General features: G+C 32.5%; 1 protein-coding gene across 1 annotated transcript; it reads left to right on the plus strand.

Moving 5' to 3' along the window:
* Positions 1-1,165: 1,165 nt before the first annotated feature.
* Positions 1,166-13,553, plus strand: LOC106107097 (ras-like protein family member 10B). Its single transcript, XM_013287801.1, has 4 exons — positions 1,166-1,251; positions 3,154-3,231; positions 12,540-12,685; positions 12,782-13,553. The coding sequence occupies exons 2-4, from the start codon at positions 3,162-3,164 to the stop codon at positions 13,406-13,408; spliced, it is 843 nt and encodes a 280-aa protein (XP_013143255.1). The 5' UTR covers positions 1,166-1,251; positions 3,154-3,161; the 3' UTR covers positions 13,409-13,553.
* The last annotated feature ends 4,456 nt before the right edge of the window (positions 13,554-18,009 follow it).

Here is an 18,009-nt window from a genome sequence, read left to right on the forward strand (position 1 = left end):
TAAAAATAAAACAAAGTGAGTACCCCATGTGTTCTTCCAGAATATCCTCTACATTTGTACCAAATTTTATAGAAATCCGTTCAGCCGTTTAGGCTACAAACTCTAACAAAACTTTATAAACCTTTGCATACAAATTTGTACGCATTTTCAGTTTGTTTCTCACCACTTGTAGCCTAACTCAAAGATCGGTCACTAAAGGTGGTAAGATTAGACACAAAAGGTACGCTTAAGTAAATTAAACAACCCTATTGAGGCTTACTACACGTATTATAAATTACGTTTAGCAAACCGTTCATACAAGTTTGGAACTAAACTTGTTATAAAATTAGTAGAAGATATCGATTTTAGTAGGTACATAAGTGCAGATTTATCGGTCCATTAAGAGTTACGCTAACAACCGCACACGAGGCCGTTCTTTGCAGATCAATAAAAGTGCCAAAAGTCCGTAAACATCTGGGAGAGCAGCTGCCTCGCGCATGCGCACCAAAAATGTTGCCACTTTATTAAAAGTAAATTTCCACAGTATTTAGGCAAATTATTCTCATGTGAAATCTTGTTTTTAAAAATAAAATAAATTGCAATACTTTTTCGTTTTATAAGCGTGGCTTTTTAAACATTTATTCATCATACTACGAGAAAACAATACTGAGTAAATCTATAAATTTTACGAAAAGTCAATGAAGTTTCGTTGACAGATTTTGCGAAGTAAGTTATTCAATAATTTTAAACATACATAATGCAGTTATTTAACATAGAGCATTTAAAGTTTATTTTAGCATGCTTCTTGCTACTACATGCTAATATTCTCAAATTAATAATTAAACAGGATAAGTTTAATGTAACTTCATAATAAATAAATATAATTTTGTGGAACACAATTCCGCACAATGGCAACATTACAATAAAACGTCAAAACTAGGAACTGGAGCGAAAATATACGCGATATATTTTTTTATTAATTATGAATGAAAATGTACACAAAATAAATAAAAAATATATGTACATTACACTATGAATTAAGTGACGTATTTTGACATATTTACATCTTGAATACTCGACAATATAAATTCGTTATGTACTTGTAGTTTGGTGTTAAATGTTTTAATAATTAATTGTTGTTATCAAGATTAGAAGTGTTGTTGTTAGTATTCGGTGTTGTCATTGTTGTTAATTGTTGTATTGTTGCTTACAAACGTGTTGTGTAACAGGTTGTGCTAAATAAAATTGAAGAAATAACATTAACAGTGAAAGGTGAGTTGCATATTTCATATTTATAACCTAAAAATAGTTGATAAATACATACTAATATTACAATTACGATGTTTACACTAGACATGGTATAAAGTGACAGAAAAAATAGAATTATTAATAACTCAACGTTCCTATTAAATAATTCATCAGTTATTATTAAATTAATAGTAAATTTAAAAAAGTTAGTAGACCCGACTGCCTCATTCATGTCGGTTCATTTGCAACCCAGTCCCAATGGAACTTACATTTAATCTCACATACAAGATATACGCGCGAAAAACATTCTTTTATCAGTCGAGTTTTTCCTATTGATTTTCCTTCCATTATAGAAATACTTAACATATAGACTTATTAAAAAAGTAACAAAGGAACGTAACAAATCGCGGAGAAACAATCGTAACTCGCTTTTATGTTCTTTTAAGTGAAATTAAATTATTTTATCGCGTGTAGAATGAGTGAAAACTTCATACAGTTATGCAAGTCCACGTTATTTATCTATAAACGTAATTGCATTAATTATTTAGCAATTTATTAACTACATTCGTTATGTTCAAGAGTTTTAAATCCATGGTTTTCTTCAGGGTAAACGTGATTAGTTTACATGGGACTATTTTAAAATAAATCTAGCTCAAATTAACTTGCATTTTAAAGGATTATACTATAAGGCTTAATTTGTTATAGAATTTAAAAATGTTTCATTACAGCTTCCTGTCGATATCCCAATTTGGGACTGTTTAATAAATTTCTGTCTTCATCAAATACATTTAACCAATGTTTAATCAATACAAATAACCAACAATATCAATCTTTAATTAATATAATAAACCCTCATCCTCACTTCCTGTCATCTTCCTGAAATGTCCTTAGTAATGTTTAAATATTCTAACACATCATCAAATAGTCGATGTAATACTAAATTGACTTTGATAATCAAAACTTCGATACATTTCAAAATGTTCATCAATCAGATAAAGTTTCTCAGTCTTGTTAGCGTAACTTCGAAGTTCAACTTCGCTCCGACATAGCGCTGAATTGCCGATACAGAACTTAGATACGATGTCCTTATTGCTAAAGTTCATCATAAATTTATGTAATACATCTTTGATTTATCGTAAATTGTATTTTGTATTGATCTATATAACATTTTTGTCTTAATTTAAACATCAAATATTAAAGCGCCTGCAAGAAATGTAATAGCAATATATTTGTGTCATGTCATTATATTTTTTTTATTTGCAAAAAAATTCATAGATTATAAGGACTGTTTATAGTCCAAATAACTTAACATTACGAGGTAGTCACAAACTGTATAGCGTACTTGTCTATAACTTCTTGCGTCTCTTGCTAACTTATTTAACGTGAATAAATGGATCTTCGTTAAACTTTGTTAACGAGTAAAAGTTGGTTAATGTCCCTTACATCTGAAACTCGCGGAACGTGACGCAGCACTGTGACACAAACTTTCTAAGGGCAATAACTACGCGACAACTTTGTATGCGGTAATAATTAGTTTTGGCACACCAGTAATGAGTTTTGACTTGCAATTTCGAGTAAACACACAGCACGGTTTGTCAAAGACTTTTCAAACAGTTTCTCCAGGTTTTCGCTCGAAGAACTTGCGTATAAAGATATCGATTTTCCTTTAATTCTCTTATAAAAAATCGAAATTCAGTTTCAACAAAAGTAACTAATGGAATGAACTACTAACTATGGAATTTAACGTTCTTTTACACAACTCTTTTGTCAATTTAACTTCCCAATCAATTTGAGAACATCTGTTAACAGTTTTTGAAAATAATTGAGTTTTATCACTGAAGTTATATGATAACATTGACCCATTCCTTCTGTCTAAAGAACAGAGATATATAATAGTTACTAAAAATTATTATGTATTTGTTTCAGATTTAATAATGAGGTATAAGCGGCGTACATCGCAAACAACGAGGGCGTCGCGGCATTCCGACAAGAAATATACAATCCGTAAGTAACTTATAAGTACAATTTTTACAGACATTGTCATGTCACATAGTACATATATAGCATTGTAGAAGAACCTGTACACAATTGTATTGTTATCTCTATTCTTTATAAAGAGAATAAAAGGATAGCTAATGTTTTGTACATGTGTTTCAAAAATTAATGAAAATTGTACATCATTAGGTTCAATCAAAACCTAAAATTTTTAAAACCCTTATCACCTTAAATAGAAATATCTACACTAAACATTGGTCAATTGCCTAATGATGAGGTACTGACTTCAAAGCCCACCATTTGACTATTGTCGTAAACCATATCCCCGAACAAATTTCGAGCTTAGTTAGAATTATACAAGACTTGTTGTTCCCGTGCGGCTTCATTCGCATGAAATTATGAAAATTTCATCTTTTACTTACAATTGTCAAATTATAAATAGCAAATGTCAAAATGACATGACATAATAAACCTTTGCAATCTTGCTTCCTTGATGTTGGTAGCAACTTATGGTCCCTTTTCCACATTAGGGTTTTCATCCAAAATATTTACCCCCTAAGTTTATTGGCGTGAAATTATGTAGACTAAAGCGTGACGTAAGTGTAGGGCTTTTTATTAAAAAAAGAATAGTTCAAAAATATGCTGTAATTGGTGACATCTTAGGCAACAAAGAAGTGTGTGTTTACATTTTATTATAATAGTACAGAATATAGATATACATGTAAGGAATTAAGAAATATCTACTAATATACATTTAATTGTAAACAGATGTATGTTTTACCCGTTTTTGTTTCTGATTCCTAACAATACAAATGTAGAATAACATAGGTAGTCACTTCCTGTTTACACTGTTGCCTAAAATCGTAATATTTTCAAATGTATCTACCACGGGCGTACAACTTTTGTAATAAGCTAATGAAAATGAAATTTCGCACTCGAGAAAATTGCGTAGCTTAATAACATTTTGTAAATGGCTTCGTACAAGAAACAATGGTTAAGTGAATTTGAAAATAAACTTGAATGTTCCAATAGAAATATATTTTCTGGTAATTTATGATTAGGAAAGAAGTTACAAAACAAACTGTAATTTTTATACAAACTTTTTATGTAGACTCTAAAATACAAATGATTTATAGTTTGCAATAACCTGCAATTTGTTTTTTTTTTAATTGTAAGCCTTTCTGCGTTGCTACTGCCAGTAGGTACAACTTTTCGCAGTATACAAAGTCTTTGCTTAGCAAAGCCGTTACTTCGTAAGCGAATACGCTTTATGTCTTCATTTATACGTCACACATTAATAAGCAGTTAAATCCAGTCCATACCGTTTTAACCCAGTGTTAACTGAGTCAAGGGGCTGTTAACAACATCCGACGGCTCCGTTTCCGTTCTGCCTCTTTCCCACGACGACACACACACACGACGACAACTTTTACATAGAGTAACTAAAATTGCCAGTTGAACGCATACGCGATGATTTCACTTTTATAATAGTTGGAATGTAAGGGATCAAAGCCTGCATAGTTTTTCTCAGTCTGTTTAGATCCGACAGTTAAAATTTCGGCTCCATAAGCTCAGTTTTAGCTGAACAGTTGGACCGTTCAGTTAGGATTGAGAGCCAATAGCGGGCTTAATATGCGGCACGTAAGTGAATTTTTAACTTTTACTATGAACTTATTGATTGGGTATATCTAGTCAAATATTATCATATATCAAATATGTCAGTGCTGTAATAGTATGTGTACAAACAATTGCTGTATTTCACTATCTACTGCTCTATGTACCCTCGTGTGAAGCTATGATTATTGTGCCCGTTTCCGTTGATCGAAGCGGCGTCAGCACGCGCAACGATCGGCAATTTGAATGCTACGACGACATTTGGAAGCCATTTGGAGAGCGCTTAATGGACTAAAGTCTTAATACTTTTTGTTAAGTAAAGGTAAGTTAGTACATAACAGTTGTATTTTAAATATTAATGATATAGGTCAGTTTATGATATGATGTCTTTTTTTATAATATAAGGTGGCAATCGAGCAAACGGCCACCTGAATCCACCGAAATGGAAAGCGACCGCTGCCCATAAATATCCGCAATGGCAGACGCGTTGCCTACCCTTAATCGACGAAGGAGACGCACATAAAGAGGACATTTCCCCATCCTAAGCGTCTCCTCCACCGTCAAATCCATTTTCCTTCCCATCCTTACCTCTTAAGAAAGGGGTGGAAAGGAAAAGGGACTAAAATTAGGCCTCCTGCACCACACTCATCAGACGAAACGCGGAATTGCTTCCACTTCACGCCTGTTTTCTGTGTGGTCGTGGTTACACCGGGCGAGACTGCCTATTCGTGCAAAGATGTTAAAGTGGGCTCTTCCACATGGATTTGTTCATTCAATGTAATAAAATTTTAGCTAATGAAGTATCATTTGACTCATGTTTTCCGCACATGTCATAGTCATACTTTAAGAGCTTGCGCACACCTTTGACTAAACTATCGTACAACTGCTTAGTCTGATTTGATTCCGATGCGCTTTTATGGAGGTGTGCAAACTACTAGATTTTTAGTTGAATTGCCTGCAAAATAACCGACAATCGCACAACAGTTGTGCGATAGTTTAGTCAAAGATGTGCACCCACTCTTAATGTACTCACTATAGGTGTTCCATCTGTTCTACTTTTTAAGCTCCACCTGACATTGTACGAGTTTTTATTTTTTTTCTGCAAATATCGCAATTAAGCTCATTTAAAGCTACAGATTACGTTAAAGTTTGCCATCGCTGAGTAATATAGCTACCTCTTTAATAATTAAACAAAAAAGTAGCATTCTTTTGTTTTAGTATATTTCGAGTATTTTTACTTTGATTTAAAAGGATTTTTTTTTTGTAGATTTATTCAATTATCATGTCTTTTTAACCATTGTATTAAGCGATTTTATCGAGCTTGTTAACATAACGTGACAGTCAATCTCAAGATTTACCTATGCATATTATTTACTCGTGTGTTCTAAGTAAATACTTAAGTGAATTGAATGTTTTCTACAATCAATGTACCCTTGTTTGTCTGACGTCCATCTTAATGAACCCTCTCTACTTGGCTAATGTAATTTGCTTAGTGTACTTAATCATTCAAGTTACAGTAGCAAATTGTATTAACAGAACATCTGTCGGTACAACATTAAACTATAGAGATTTAAAAACGAATTCATTTTCAAAATAATAGTTAATGTTCTATGTTTATTAGTATTTAGGTTACTTAAAATGTTGTTTTTTTTATATTGTAAGGTGGCAAAAGAGCAAGTGAAGAAGGAGGAGACTCACTTAAAAGGAGTATTTCCACTTCCTATGCGCCTCCTCTACCGTCAAAGCCACTTTTACTTCCCATCCTTTCTTCTTTTAAATGGGTGGTAAGGGAAAGGAACTAAAATCAGGCCTTTGATTTTGGAAATAAGAGGTGCCTAATTCCGAAATTAAAAGTCAAATACTCAAAACTATTTATTCCACAAAAATATCGTAACTAAATAGTCAATTTTATAAGTTTAAAGCTCCATTATACATTTTTTTTTAAATCATCTCGTAACAATGTATGGCAGCAACATAATAAACTACTAAACCTGATCTAAAAACATAGTATAGTAACTATCGTTAAAAAACAGAATAAAATACAGGTGTCACTATTTAGTAGGACCACTATTTAGTATGTGACAAAATTCATCGTAGACTAATCAGTGGTCCTACTTACCAATAAATAGTTATGCAGAGGTAGTAGTGACCGTGCATTCAGTGCCATTTAATTCGATGTGCGATTTAACAGCACTGGAATCGTTATACGGGACATTTAGGCGATTTTATTGCAGCGAGATTCCTGCAGCACACTGGCGATCTGCCAAATGAAACGATAACAATTTATAAAAAAAAAAACAAACTACAATAGTTAATAATAGAACATCACTACGCCCGCCTATTTTCACTTAATCCTCTTTTGTTCAATATTTTTCATAAAGCCTCGACAATATGGAGCGTTAAAATATAAGCCCTTTTGTACAAAAAATTAAATAGATTATGAAGTAAATAAATGAATGAACGATGATTTTTATGCTTAGTAAGATTGAAAGTGATTGATGGATGTAACAAGAAAGCCTTTGCAGGTTTACTCTTAGATTAGATTTACTTTTAAATTCATGTATACCAAGAAAAGGTGAAATTCATCTACCCTGTGACAGTCTGTGGAAAAAATAATTTTTGTCGTCGAGTTCCGTCATCGGACGACTCTATAGTCCGCCAGGAACCATCCAATCATAGCGATGGCTAACAATCCTCACCTGTGCAGTTTTCGCGAAACTTTCTGCTTCGCACAGCCGCGTTGTAGAATAGTGTGTCTTCATCGGTATTTCCAAACCGTTACGACTTAGGGTCCTTCAAAAAGAGGATAACCTTCTGAACGGCCAGCACTGCAGATGCGTTGTAAAAAAAAAATAAGTATCGAAAGTCACACACTTCAAGGTCAAACCTTAAGCTCCTCTCAGTTGGAAAAAACACGAGTATACTATAAAGACTATGCTTCAAAGTTTTGGCTCGAGTTACTTTAAACGGTGATACAGAAATTGAACAGAAAGAATGAATGCAGTGTAAAATTGATATGCTGCCAACTTTTAAAGATATAATGCATTGCCAAATTTCAGAAAAATACACGAATCTCTTGCTCCTATATTTATAAATTAGAAAATGTAATATCGATTGTCTTTTTTTTTTTCACGCGTTAGTTTTTTCTCCATCTGTAGAGCTGTTTCAGAAATGTAAACTCAAAGTTCATATGTTAAGCTATTTAATAGTAGTTGCATGCGAACTGCATTGTATTCATGGGCGCTTAGTGTCAGTGATTGTAGAGAATTTAGTGAGCACAGGTGTATTTGAAAACGTAGTAAAGCTGTACAGTTGTACTTTGTCAAATGACCTAATTACGTCTTATATTTAGCTTTTAAAAGAATTTAGTAAAACATTTCAATGCTATAAACTGCCAGGAATATATAGTTATTATCATCATAATAGTTATAGCAGCATAATATTTTATCTCATCATCATCATCACCAGCTCACTATATGTCCCCACCGAGAGGCTCGGAGCCTACCCTAATACGGGGTGACTAGGCCATAGTCAACCACGCTGGCCAAGTGCGGGTTGGTTGACTTCACACAATCTTTGAATTTTTTCGCCGATATGTGCAGGTTGCATCACGATGTTTTCCTTCACCGTACGAATATTTTATCAATCTATACTAATATTATAAAGAGAAATGATTTGTAATTTGTATTTATACGATTCACGTGAAAACTACTGTGCCGATTTTAAAAATTCTTTCACCACTAGAAAGGTAATTTATCTATGAGTAACATAGGTCATATTTTTTAATTTCACGCGGATGAAGTCACGAGCAGCAGATATTTGTTTTATAAAATTATTATGCCTCGCTAAGAACCTATAAGGATTTTGGGTTTTCGTATTTTTTATTTATAGTAAAAAATTAAACAAAACATAGAATGTTACATTCTGTTTAATCTCACTGCAAAAGATACGATATATAAGACTTTTCATATCGATATTAAGGTTAGAAAAACGCTGCGTAGATCATCCTTTAACGTGAGAATTATATGCAGGGGTTGAAATAAAACGTAGCAGCGTAACCTGCTCTCAGTTAATCTCAGTCGGTGGGACCGAGAGGACGTGTTGCTCTTAACAGAAACATTTCTCCGATAGTACCAATTAAAACTATAGGTTACATGTTAAAGTTTGTTGGAAGTTTTGAGTTTCGTATCGTATAATTTGTTTAACAAATTAAGTGCGTTGTAACAATTTTTTTTAATAGTTTTTTTTTATATTGCAAGTTATTTAAGTATGTGTAAGGGTGTTATGTATGGTAGTGTAACAAAATGAACAAATTTGACAATTCATCTAAACATGAAAAGGATATTGATAAAAATGCGAAACCTAACTGCACTAAACAAACAAAAGTTTTGGGTAAGTGTATTTAAGTGTAAGTGTAGTTGTGGCAAGTGATTTGTTTGTTATAACTTCAAACACATTTTTTGTTTTATTCTAACAGATGTCTCTGTGTTATTATGATTTGATTTTTATATTTATTCAGTTTAATTAACGACTAACTATTAAACTTCTATATTTTATATTACTGTGGGGTTCATCTGCGTCCAACACCTGTTAGGAAACATATTATGTCTGTTGTTTGAAAGGACTGACGATGTCATTTTACAGATATTTCCGCAATAAAAACCTATGGTTACCTTAACCAAGTTCGATTAAAACTCAATAAAAATGCGCGCATTTCTTCTCCTACTTATATTAATTAAATGACTGTATTTTACCGTAAGTAAAACTTTGCAATAGACACTATCTTGATTAGCTTCCAATTAAGAGATATCGTCCATGATCTCTTATTTACAAACCAGTGGAGTGTAACGTTTGGCCGACAGCCAAATAGATTTCATGTCCCATAGCGTCGACGAAACGTCTACGAAGTTAAGCATTTAAAAACAAAAGAACATTTTACTCCAAAAAATTAGAGTACAGCTTAAATTAATTATTCAACAACTTAATTTAAAAGAGTAAAATACCCATGACTAAGGTTTTTTGGGTAAGCGCCATCTATTGCCGGCATTTTTAAACAGGGATTTCGATTTTTTGATTTTTAATTTAAATAAATAATAAAATCTGCTTGGTTAATCAGGTAAAAAACGATCGTATTTTCTTTAGTTTAATAGTAAAAGTAAACAATCGTTACAGTATACTGTATCTCTCTTATGGATCAATTATTTGGTTGGTTCAATTTAGAATTTAAGAAGGTACGGAATTTTTTTTTTTAATTTAGCACTCGTATTTAATATGTTAAAATAAATGTTGATGAAGCTTAATCTTGGAGCATTTTTAAGATCATGTGGTATTGGAGTTTTCCTTTTCTATGATAGAATTTTAAGGAAACCTTAGTCTGTGGAATCTTAGGCTTCCGATGTTTGGCTTTCGTCCAACATAGGTGAATTTTATAATAAAAATCAAAAGCCGGAAATATTTGCGAATTTACAAGATACTTCGTAAATAGAAAAATGAAATAAGTCTTTCCCACAAATACTGCAACATCACTAAAATTGTAAAGTTAGAAAAATTAAAATACGTTCGTACCAAAGTATTAATTTGAAAAGGATGTAAAAAATTACCAAAGCTAAAGTAATATCATCCCTCGTATTTACTTGAAAAAAAAAGTTGTACAATTTTAATTATATTTCGTTATCGCATCAAAACAGGATACGAAAACAAAGTCAGGGAACAAATAAATCGATCTTAAGAGCGATGGACATATACGATCAAGGAAGAGAAATAAATCTCTCTGTTTGTCGACGTTGACGCGAATACAATATTTCATCTCGTTTCATATGCTTTTTAAATTGAACATAATTTAGCTATAATTAACTCAACAAATGTAATAGACAAGGAATCCTAAAAGTGGGATTGTCATATACTTTTTACTTTTAAATAAGTGTCCAGTTTCTGTTAAACTTTTTTTTTAGCTTTAAATTATTCACCAAGGTGCCTAGGAGGTGATTAAAACATAGACAACCACGTAAAAGTCAATCCGTAAAGGGGCATCCCAGGGGGGATTGACTTCACACTTATCTACGAAAATCGTCCCTGATAAAAACAGTAAATGCTATGTTTTTCTTCACCGTATAAATATGAAAGTATTGTTACGTTGCTATGTATTATTAAGACATCTTAGCAAGCGATTTCTACGGAAATCGGTCGAGTATGCTGGTCCTAGTTCCGATTTGAAAACTAAATTGCCACGAAGTTATTGGATGGCTGCCAAATATGCCGGCAACGTTGCGTTTGACAAAGAAACAAAAGGCTTCAAGTGGATAAAGATTAGGCTTCCGTATTATTTATAGTAGTGAAAATTTTATTGTAAATCTTAATTAGATTTAAAAGCAAGGAGTATCTTACATAACTGCAATTAAACGAATGAATGACAATTTCTGTTTTCTTAACAAAGAAACATTTTAGACTTGAATACGTATAATTTGTTAATTTACTAAGGTTATTAAATAAACATCTATCAAGACTAAAGGTAATAATTGCAGCGATGATCACTAAAGAATAAAAACAAACATAATAAAAGAAAAATATGTAATGAAAAGTAACACTCGACAAAATTATTTTAGCTCAGTCGTATAAATTACTTAACTAAATAATGAAAGAATTAATTTACAAGCAGCAAAAGGGTTGAAAGCGACCGGCCACTAATCATTATAAAACTCCATTCTATCTTTATTTAACCTTAACGAAGGCAAATGCGAATAAATTATTCAGCCAGGTAAATGAAGAAACAGATTAAGCGTTGCGTAATTAAAAAGAATTACGATCGTTAAATGGACAAATGTTTTTAATACGAATAAATTGTTTTAAACGATTTAAAAAAATACAGTTTTACTTTGTCTACTGTTTATAAGAATTTGGATACAAAGACAATAAATGTAAAGGACCTTATTTTCTCAAAATAAATGCGCGATTGATTAAAAAAATCGTAAAGTAATCATTCATTTTGAATAATGCACTGTTGAAAATAAGGGTAGTTTTATTCAACTACTTTTACAAAGATCTATAACAAAGAATTGTCCTAAAATAACATCGACATGTGTTGGCAAGCTTAAGTAAATACCTTAAATGCCCACGGAATCGGAATTTAATCAAATGTAAATAGGACATTGAACTATGCGGGCATTATTCATGTATGAGGGACAACACTCCCTCGCGACATATTTATAAATAAATAAATAAGATTTCCAATTTCTTATCTGCTATGAATATTAAATCATTAACTTCATTTTATTGTAAAGAAAAGTTGGGTTATGTTTTCAGAGTTACTTCAAGTTCCGTAACTTCTTACTAAAATAATTTTAAAATTTAAGGGGTGATGATGTTGAGATCTTAATGCTTTTAACATCATTTAATCTAAATTATAATCATATCACACGTTTAAGTGAGGAAAAAAATGAAAATTGGAAACTAGTGTAAATAGTCTTTACTAAGAAAAGTCCATTTTGCCCTAAATTCGGTATTTACCTCTACTACATATCCTTGTCAACTCCTACGTCTATGACAAACATAAAAGACTAAACAGACACCTGAATTCGCCTAAAATGGCGCAACAACAACTGTCCATAGACATCCGCAATTATAGATGCGTTGCTTGCCCTTGAACTCGTTTCCGCCTTCACCATTGTAAATCGTAAATATTCTTAATAAGTCGTTTATTGTTCCAGAGTTGGACCTGGATTACTTGGAGCGGGGTGGCGGCACGTTGACGGTGACCGGGGCGCCCAGCGTGGAGCCCAGTCCTGACAACCTCGACCTTGTCAAGGTTGTACTCCTCGGGGCTCCCGCTGTCGGCAAAACTAGTATTATTCAGGTATTCAGTTCATATCACAATGATGACTATATATACAATTGATATTTTATTACTATTTACTCAACAAAATAACTAATAACTACCTTTGTCCAATAGCAATTCGTATGGAGCGACTTCACAGAGGAATACGTGCCGACGGACCGCAAGCATACATTCTACCCTTCAGTCATCATCAACGAACATTTGTACGAAGTGAAAATAACCGACGTACCCGTCATACCTTACTTCCCAATAAATTCCTACTACGAATGGGCGCATTACCGTTTCTACGGCCTACGAAATGCTACGGCCTACATTCTAGTTTTCGATTTGTCGAACGTAGAAACGTTTCAATACATCAGAACGCTACGAGACCAAATGGTTGAGAGTCGAGATATGAGGAACGTTCCGGTCTTAGTTGTTGGGAACAAACAGGACTTGTTGTGCAGTAATACACCATCTGCGGTAACAGGGTTACAGCAACTGGCGATGGCGGAAAGTGCTTGTGGTGATTCAAGAGAAAAGAGACGGAATATCGTAAATCTTGTAAGAAAACATTGGAAGTGTGGTTACGTTGAATGTTCTGCGAAGTACAATTGGCGGGTAATAGCTGTGTTCAAAGAACTAATGGAGATGATAGATGCTTTGGAATGGAGTGGGGGAGGTCGTAGTGCCGAACCTCCCCCCGATTCGACCGCGGGCGGCAGTGGGGGGACACACGAGAATAGATGCGTGGTTGCTTAGCATTTCCATACCGATTCCGGACACGTTAACACGTGGTGGAAAAGTTTCAATGTTAAATTCTGGTCGATGTTTTCGAAAGAGAAATCATTAACATTTTAATGTGTTAGTGTAAGTTAAGTTGTAAAATTTTACTCTTCAAATATTTGTGGCAATTATTTTTAAACACATAAAATTGTTTTCTACCAGGAATATAAAAAACCTTTGCCTTATTTCGGAAGATATGGAATAAATCTCTTTGCGTAGGTACATTAAGTAATTCAATAAAGAAACTGATTGAAGCGCTTCCAGGATTTTATATTCCCGGGCAAGCTTTGAATGATTTTTCTCAGTAATTTTAATTACATCTTAATAGTTTTTACGCACACTTATCTAGATTTTTAAATGTATTGATTATTTGTTTTTAACCACGCACGTGTATTTTATGAACATTTATTAAATTATGGAAAAATACACATTTCATTATATAAATACAACCCTATTCAATATTATTCTAATGTCATTGTGTTACAGAACAATATGGTAGAAACAGATTCTTTAGGTATAGTTAAGTTTTACTTTTGTTATAAAAAATGAGTTATTATGTGATGCGTTCTCTCGCATATTTATTGAGTTATGTTTCAGTTACTATGCGGACATAAAACCATATTGTTTTATACGTGCATAATAAAATTTATATCATAGTTTTATCATATTGAAAATAACCTAAGTCTGAGCTTTATATACTTCGCTATATTATAACTTCTTGAGAGAAACTTGAGCTTTATGCGTTTATATACCGTATTATGTGCCCAATGTTCTGTTTCTTTTTATATAAATTTAATTAATCTTCACATTATTTACGATTAAGTTCTTTGTAAAGTATTTTTTGGCTTAAGAACTTTATGAGTGGTGTTTTAAGTGTTTCACTTGAATTTACTTTGACTGTTATTAAATGATTTCCTAAATTTGATGTATGTAAAGAAACAGAGCACTGGATCCAGGGTATTTTACACTTTTGACTATCGGCATAGAGTAGTGTAAAAGAACTGCTTTATTTCATAAAAAAATGTTATGCACTTTAAAATGGTGACAATTGTCTATGTCTAATTAAACACATTATATTAGGTTTTAATATTTAATTTATATAAATATTGTATTTTACTTTTTGATATAATTAATAAAAGCACAGTAAATCACTTATTAAGAACACTATATTTAAGTTTGAAATTCAATTCATAAATTGATCACGTACAGAGTTCAGTACAGGTGATACGGGTTTGAAACGAAAAAGAAAGAAAAAGCGAACATTATAGATTAAATTTCGCGGCCCGGGTTATTGCGGGTAACCGGGCGCATTTCTATTCTCTCGCACTAGTGGGTAGATTTGAATCCCTCTCTAGTACGGTTGGCGCGGGCAGTAGTGTGTGCAAGCAACCAAGCGTGTCGGTTGGTTTTAAAGTGCGAGTTCTAAGGTTACTGGAAGTGGTTGCTTGTCCAATAACGCGAAATACAACGGGCGTGTCATTTTTGTTAGCGAACGGGGTCGCTTTGCTTTTCGGTTGTTCGTTTGGAACAATACGGGTGCATCTGCAGGCAGCATCGCTGACACCGAAAGCAGGCACCTGCAGGCGGTAAGGCGTGCATCGAGTAAGTAAGTACCATTTTATCATCATCTCCTTGTTTTTAGCTCTGCGGTGGATGCATACTTTAAGAATAGGTTGTGTCGCAGGACTCGAACGCCTCGTGATCGGCAGTTGTTATAAAGATTTTTTATAAATCTCGTGCAAATCAACTAACTCTGTGTTGTGCAAACATTTGTGCTTCCTCTATTGTAGACCTTAGATTATAATTTCACAGCATATCTTATATTTTATACATAATATTATGTATTAGTATTTTAAAACCCTAATAGTGTAGACAATTGTGTGAACTAAAATTAAAAATGTGTCGTTCTAATGTCGAGAATGTTTCTATGGAAAATAGTTGGAATTTTTATGTTTGTTAGATATATTGCTGTTAAATGTTGTCTTTGATGTAAAAGACAAGAGTCGTCAATAATGTAATTAACAAAATCAGAGTCAATGTAAAGCCAAAGTAGTTTTTATATGGTACGGCTGTGTTCTTTTAGGATAAAATGCTTCTTGTAAATATGAAAGTTTTGCCATTGTTATGTTTGATGTACAGTCCGGTGCAATAGTTTCTGAGGTCCTTAATGTTGATAGACCTCTATACAAATGTTACACTGTGCAATAAAATGTTGTGAACACTTTTGCATGATCGTTTTATTTATTCTACTAATCTTTTTTTATATACAGAAGAGGTAATAAAACTATAGACAAAGGAATTAATAACCTGCTTCGTTTGGAAAGTTGTTTAAAAAGTAACGGAATTGTTAAATAACCAACAATACTAAGAAATATAAATATACTGCCTTTATTAAATACTAGCTGTTGCTCGCGACTTTAAATTGGAAATAATTGCTATAAATATTTTTTGAAATATTGTCACGACGCATGAAAACTCGCAAACTGGACATTTATCAAAACTTAAGGGACTATGAAATATGAAGGTCCTATATTTAATTTTATCTTTGGACCCAAATAATTTGAAATGTGTTTCATATTGTTAAAAAAGCTTAAAAGTTTTTGTGAGTAAATTTTTATAAATTCGAAAATTATGTAATTGCGATAAGAAATTGTGCTATAAATTCTCTGTCCTTTTACCGTCGTGAAAGTTTTTTTTTTTTACAATCAACCGCCATTAACACTATTTTAAATGTTTTATAATGTAACATAATATAATAAAAGCGTAAGCAGACACTACTTTGTGGCGTAGGATGTCAGCAATCGCAGCATATTTTTAAATAATTTCTTTTTTAATAAAAAGTCCTACAATTACGACACGCTTTAGGCTAAACATTTTTACGCTATTAAACTTAGGGGGTAAATATATTGGAATATAACCTTCAAGTGGGAAAAGGACCATAAACTACAAGCTGCCAACATTAAGGAAGCAAGGTTACTATGGTAACGGTAATTTTGATATTTGCAATTGAGAATTTGACAAATGTAAACAATATAAAGTTTTTTATAATTTCGTGCGGATGAAGCCGCAGCGGGAACAGCTTGTTTTTATAATACAATTATTCTCTGTCTTCTTCAAACAAAATCTTTTCACATAAATCTCCCAGAGTTCCCTAACAATAGGAAATAGGTGGATCGTGAATTCTCTAACTTGTTTATAAAGGAAACTAAACTCGGGAACGAACGTTACTCGAAGTCAGTTAAAGTTTCGAACAAAAGTTTTATAAAGTTTGACATATGAAATTGTTTATAGTACATATATGACTAAAGCCCGCTATACGCTCGGTATTAACTGTACGGTTTAATCGTACTTAATACTGAAGGTGCTTAGGTAAACTGAGAATTGTGCAGTTTAACTGACAGTTTATATTTTGCCTACACATTGCACAGTTAAAACTGAAGGCTTAGTGTACTTAATTTTTTTTGAATACAGTCTTTACTCACCCCTTTAGGCATCTTATAAATTGAAGACAATAATTTGGATAAGTTTTAGTACATGATATACATGACACTTGTATAATTTGCAATAGTTGATTTGCCAGTAAATTAAGATGGTAGTAAGTTGGATCAAAACATAATTTTGGATCTTTAGTCATTCATTGTACATTATTACGTATATAGATACTAGATATACTATAATAAAGCGTAAACACACACTTCTTTGTTGCCTAAGATGTCAGCATTTACAGCATATTTTTGAATAATTCCTTTTTTAATAAAAAGCCCTACACTTACATCACGCTTTAGGCATATAGTTTAACGCAATTGAATTTAAGGAGTAAATGTTTTGGATAAAAACCCTAATGTGGGAAAGAGACAATAAGTTGCTGCCAACATAAGGAAGCAAGATTGTCAAGGTTTGTCATGTCATGTCATTTTGACATTTGCTATTGATAATTTGACAAATGTAACAATAAAATCAATTTTTCATAATTTCATGCGGATGAAGCCGCACTGGAACAGCTAGTTACGTATATAGATGAAATAATAATAAAAAGTACATGTATTAAAATGTCAATACATTTACAAAGATAACAATGTTATTATTAACTCTTACTGTAACAACACATACAACTTTGTACAGAATTGTGTTGTCCAAAAGTAGTTTAGAATTTCCGCGCAACTTATTGTTTGCTATTCTATTTGCAAAGTTTGCAATTACACTGAAAGTTGATAACAAGTTTGCGATTTCTATTACGAGAGAAAATAAAAACATCCTTTCTTAGTATAAATGGGAAGTTATATAAGAAAGTAGAATTTGTATTATGCATCCACAAACAACCCTAACATGTTATTATTTAAAACAAACACTAACGTTACATCAAATATCTTTACATTATAGTATATTATATTAAAAAGGGGGAAGATTTCTATTTTTGTATTTTTGTATGTATAGAAATAACTCAAAAACCACTGGGCCGATTTCAAAAATTTTTAACCATTAAAAAGCTACGTTATCAGTGAGCAAAATAGGCTATATTTTTAATTTCACGCGGGCGAAGTTGCGAGCAACAGCTAATATCAATCTTTAAATAACTT

This window comes from Papilio polytes, unplaced genomic scaffold (genome assembly GCF_000836215.1).
Source record: "Papilio polytes unplaced genomic scaffold, Ppol_1.0 DF824269.1, whole genome shotgun sequence".
Classification (NCBI taxonomy): Eukaryota; Metazoa; Arthropoda; class Insecta; order Lepidoptera; family Papilionidae; genus Papilio; species Papilio polytes.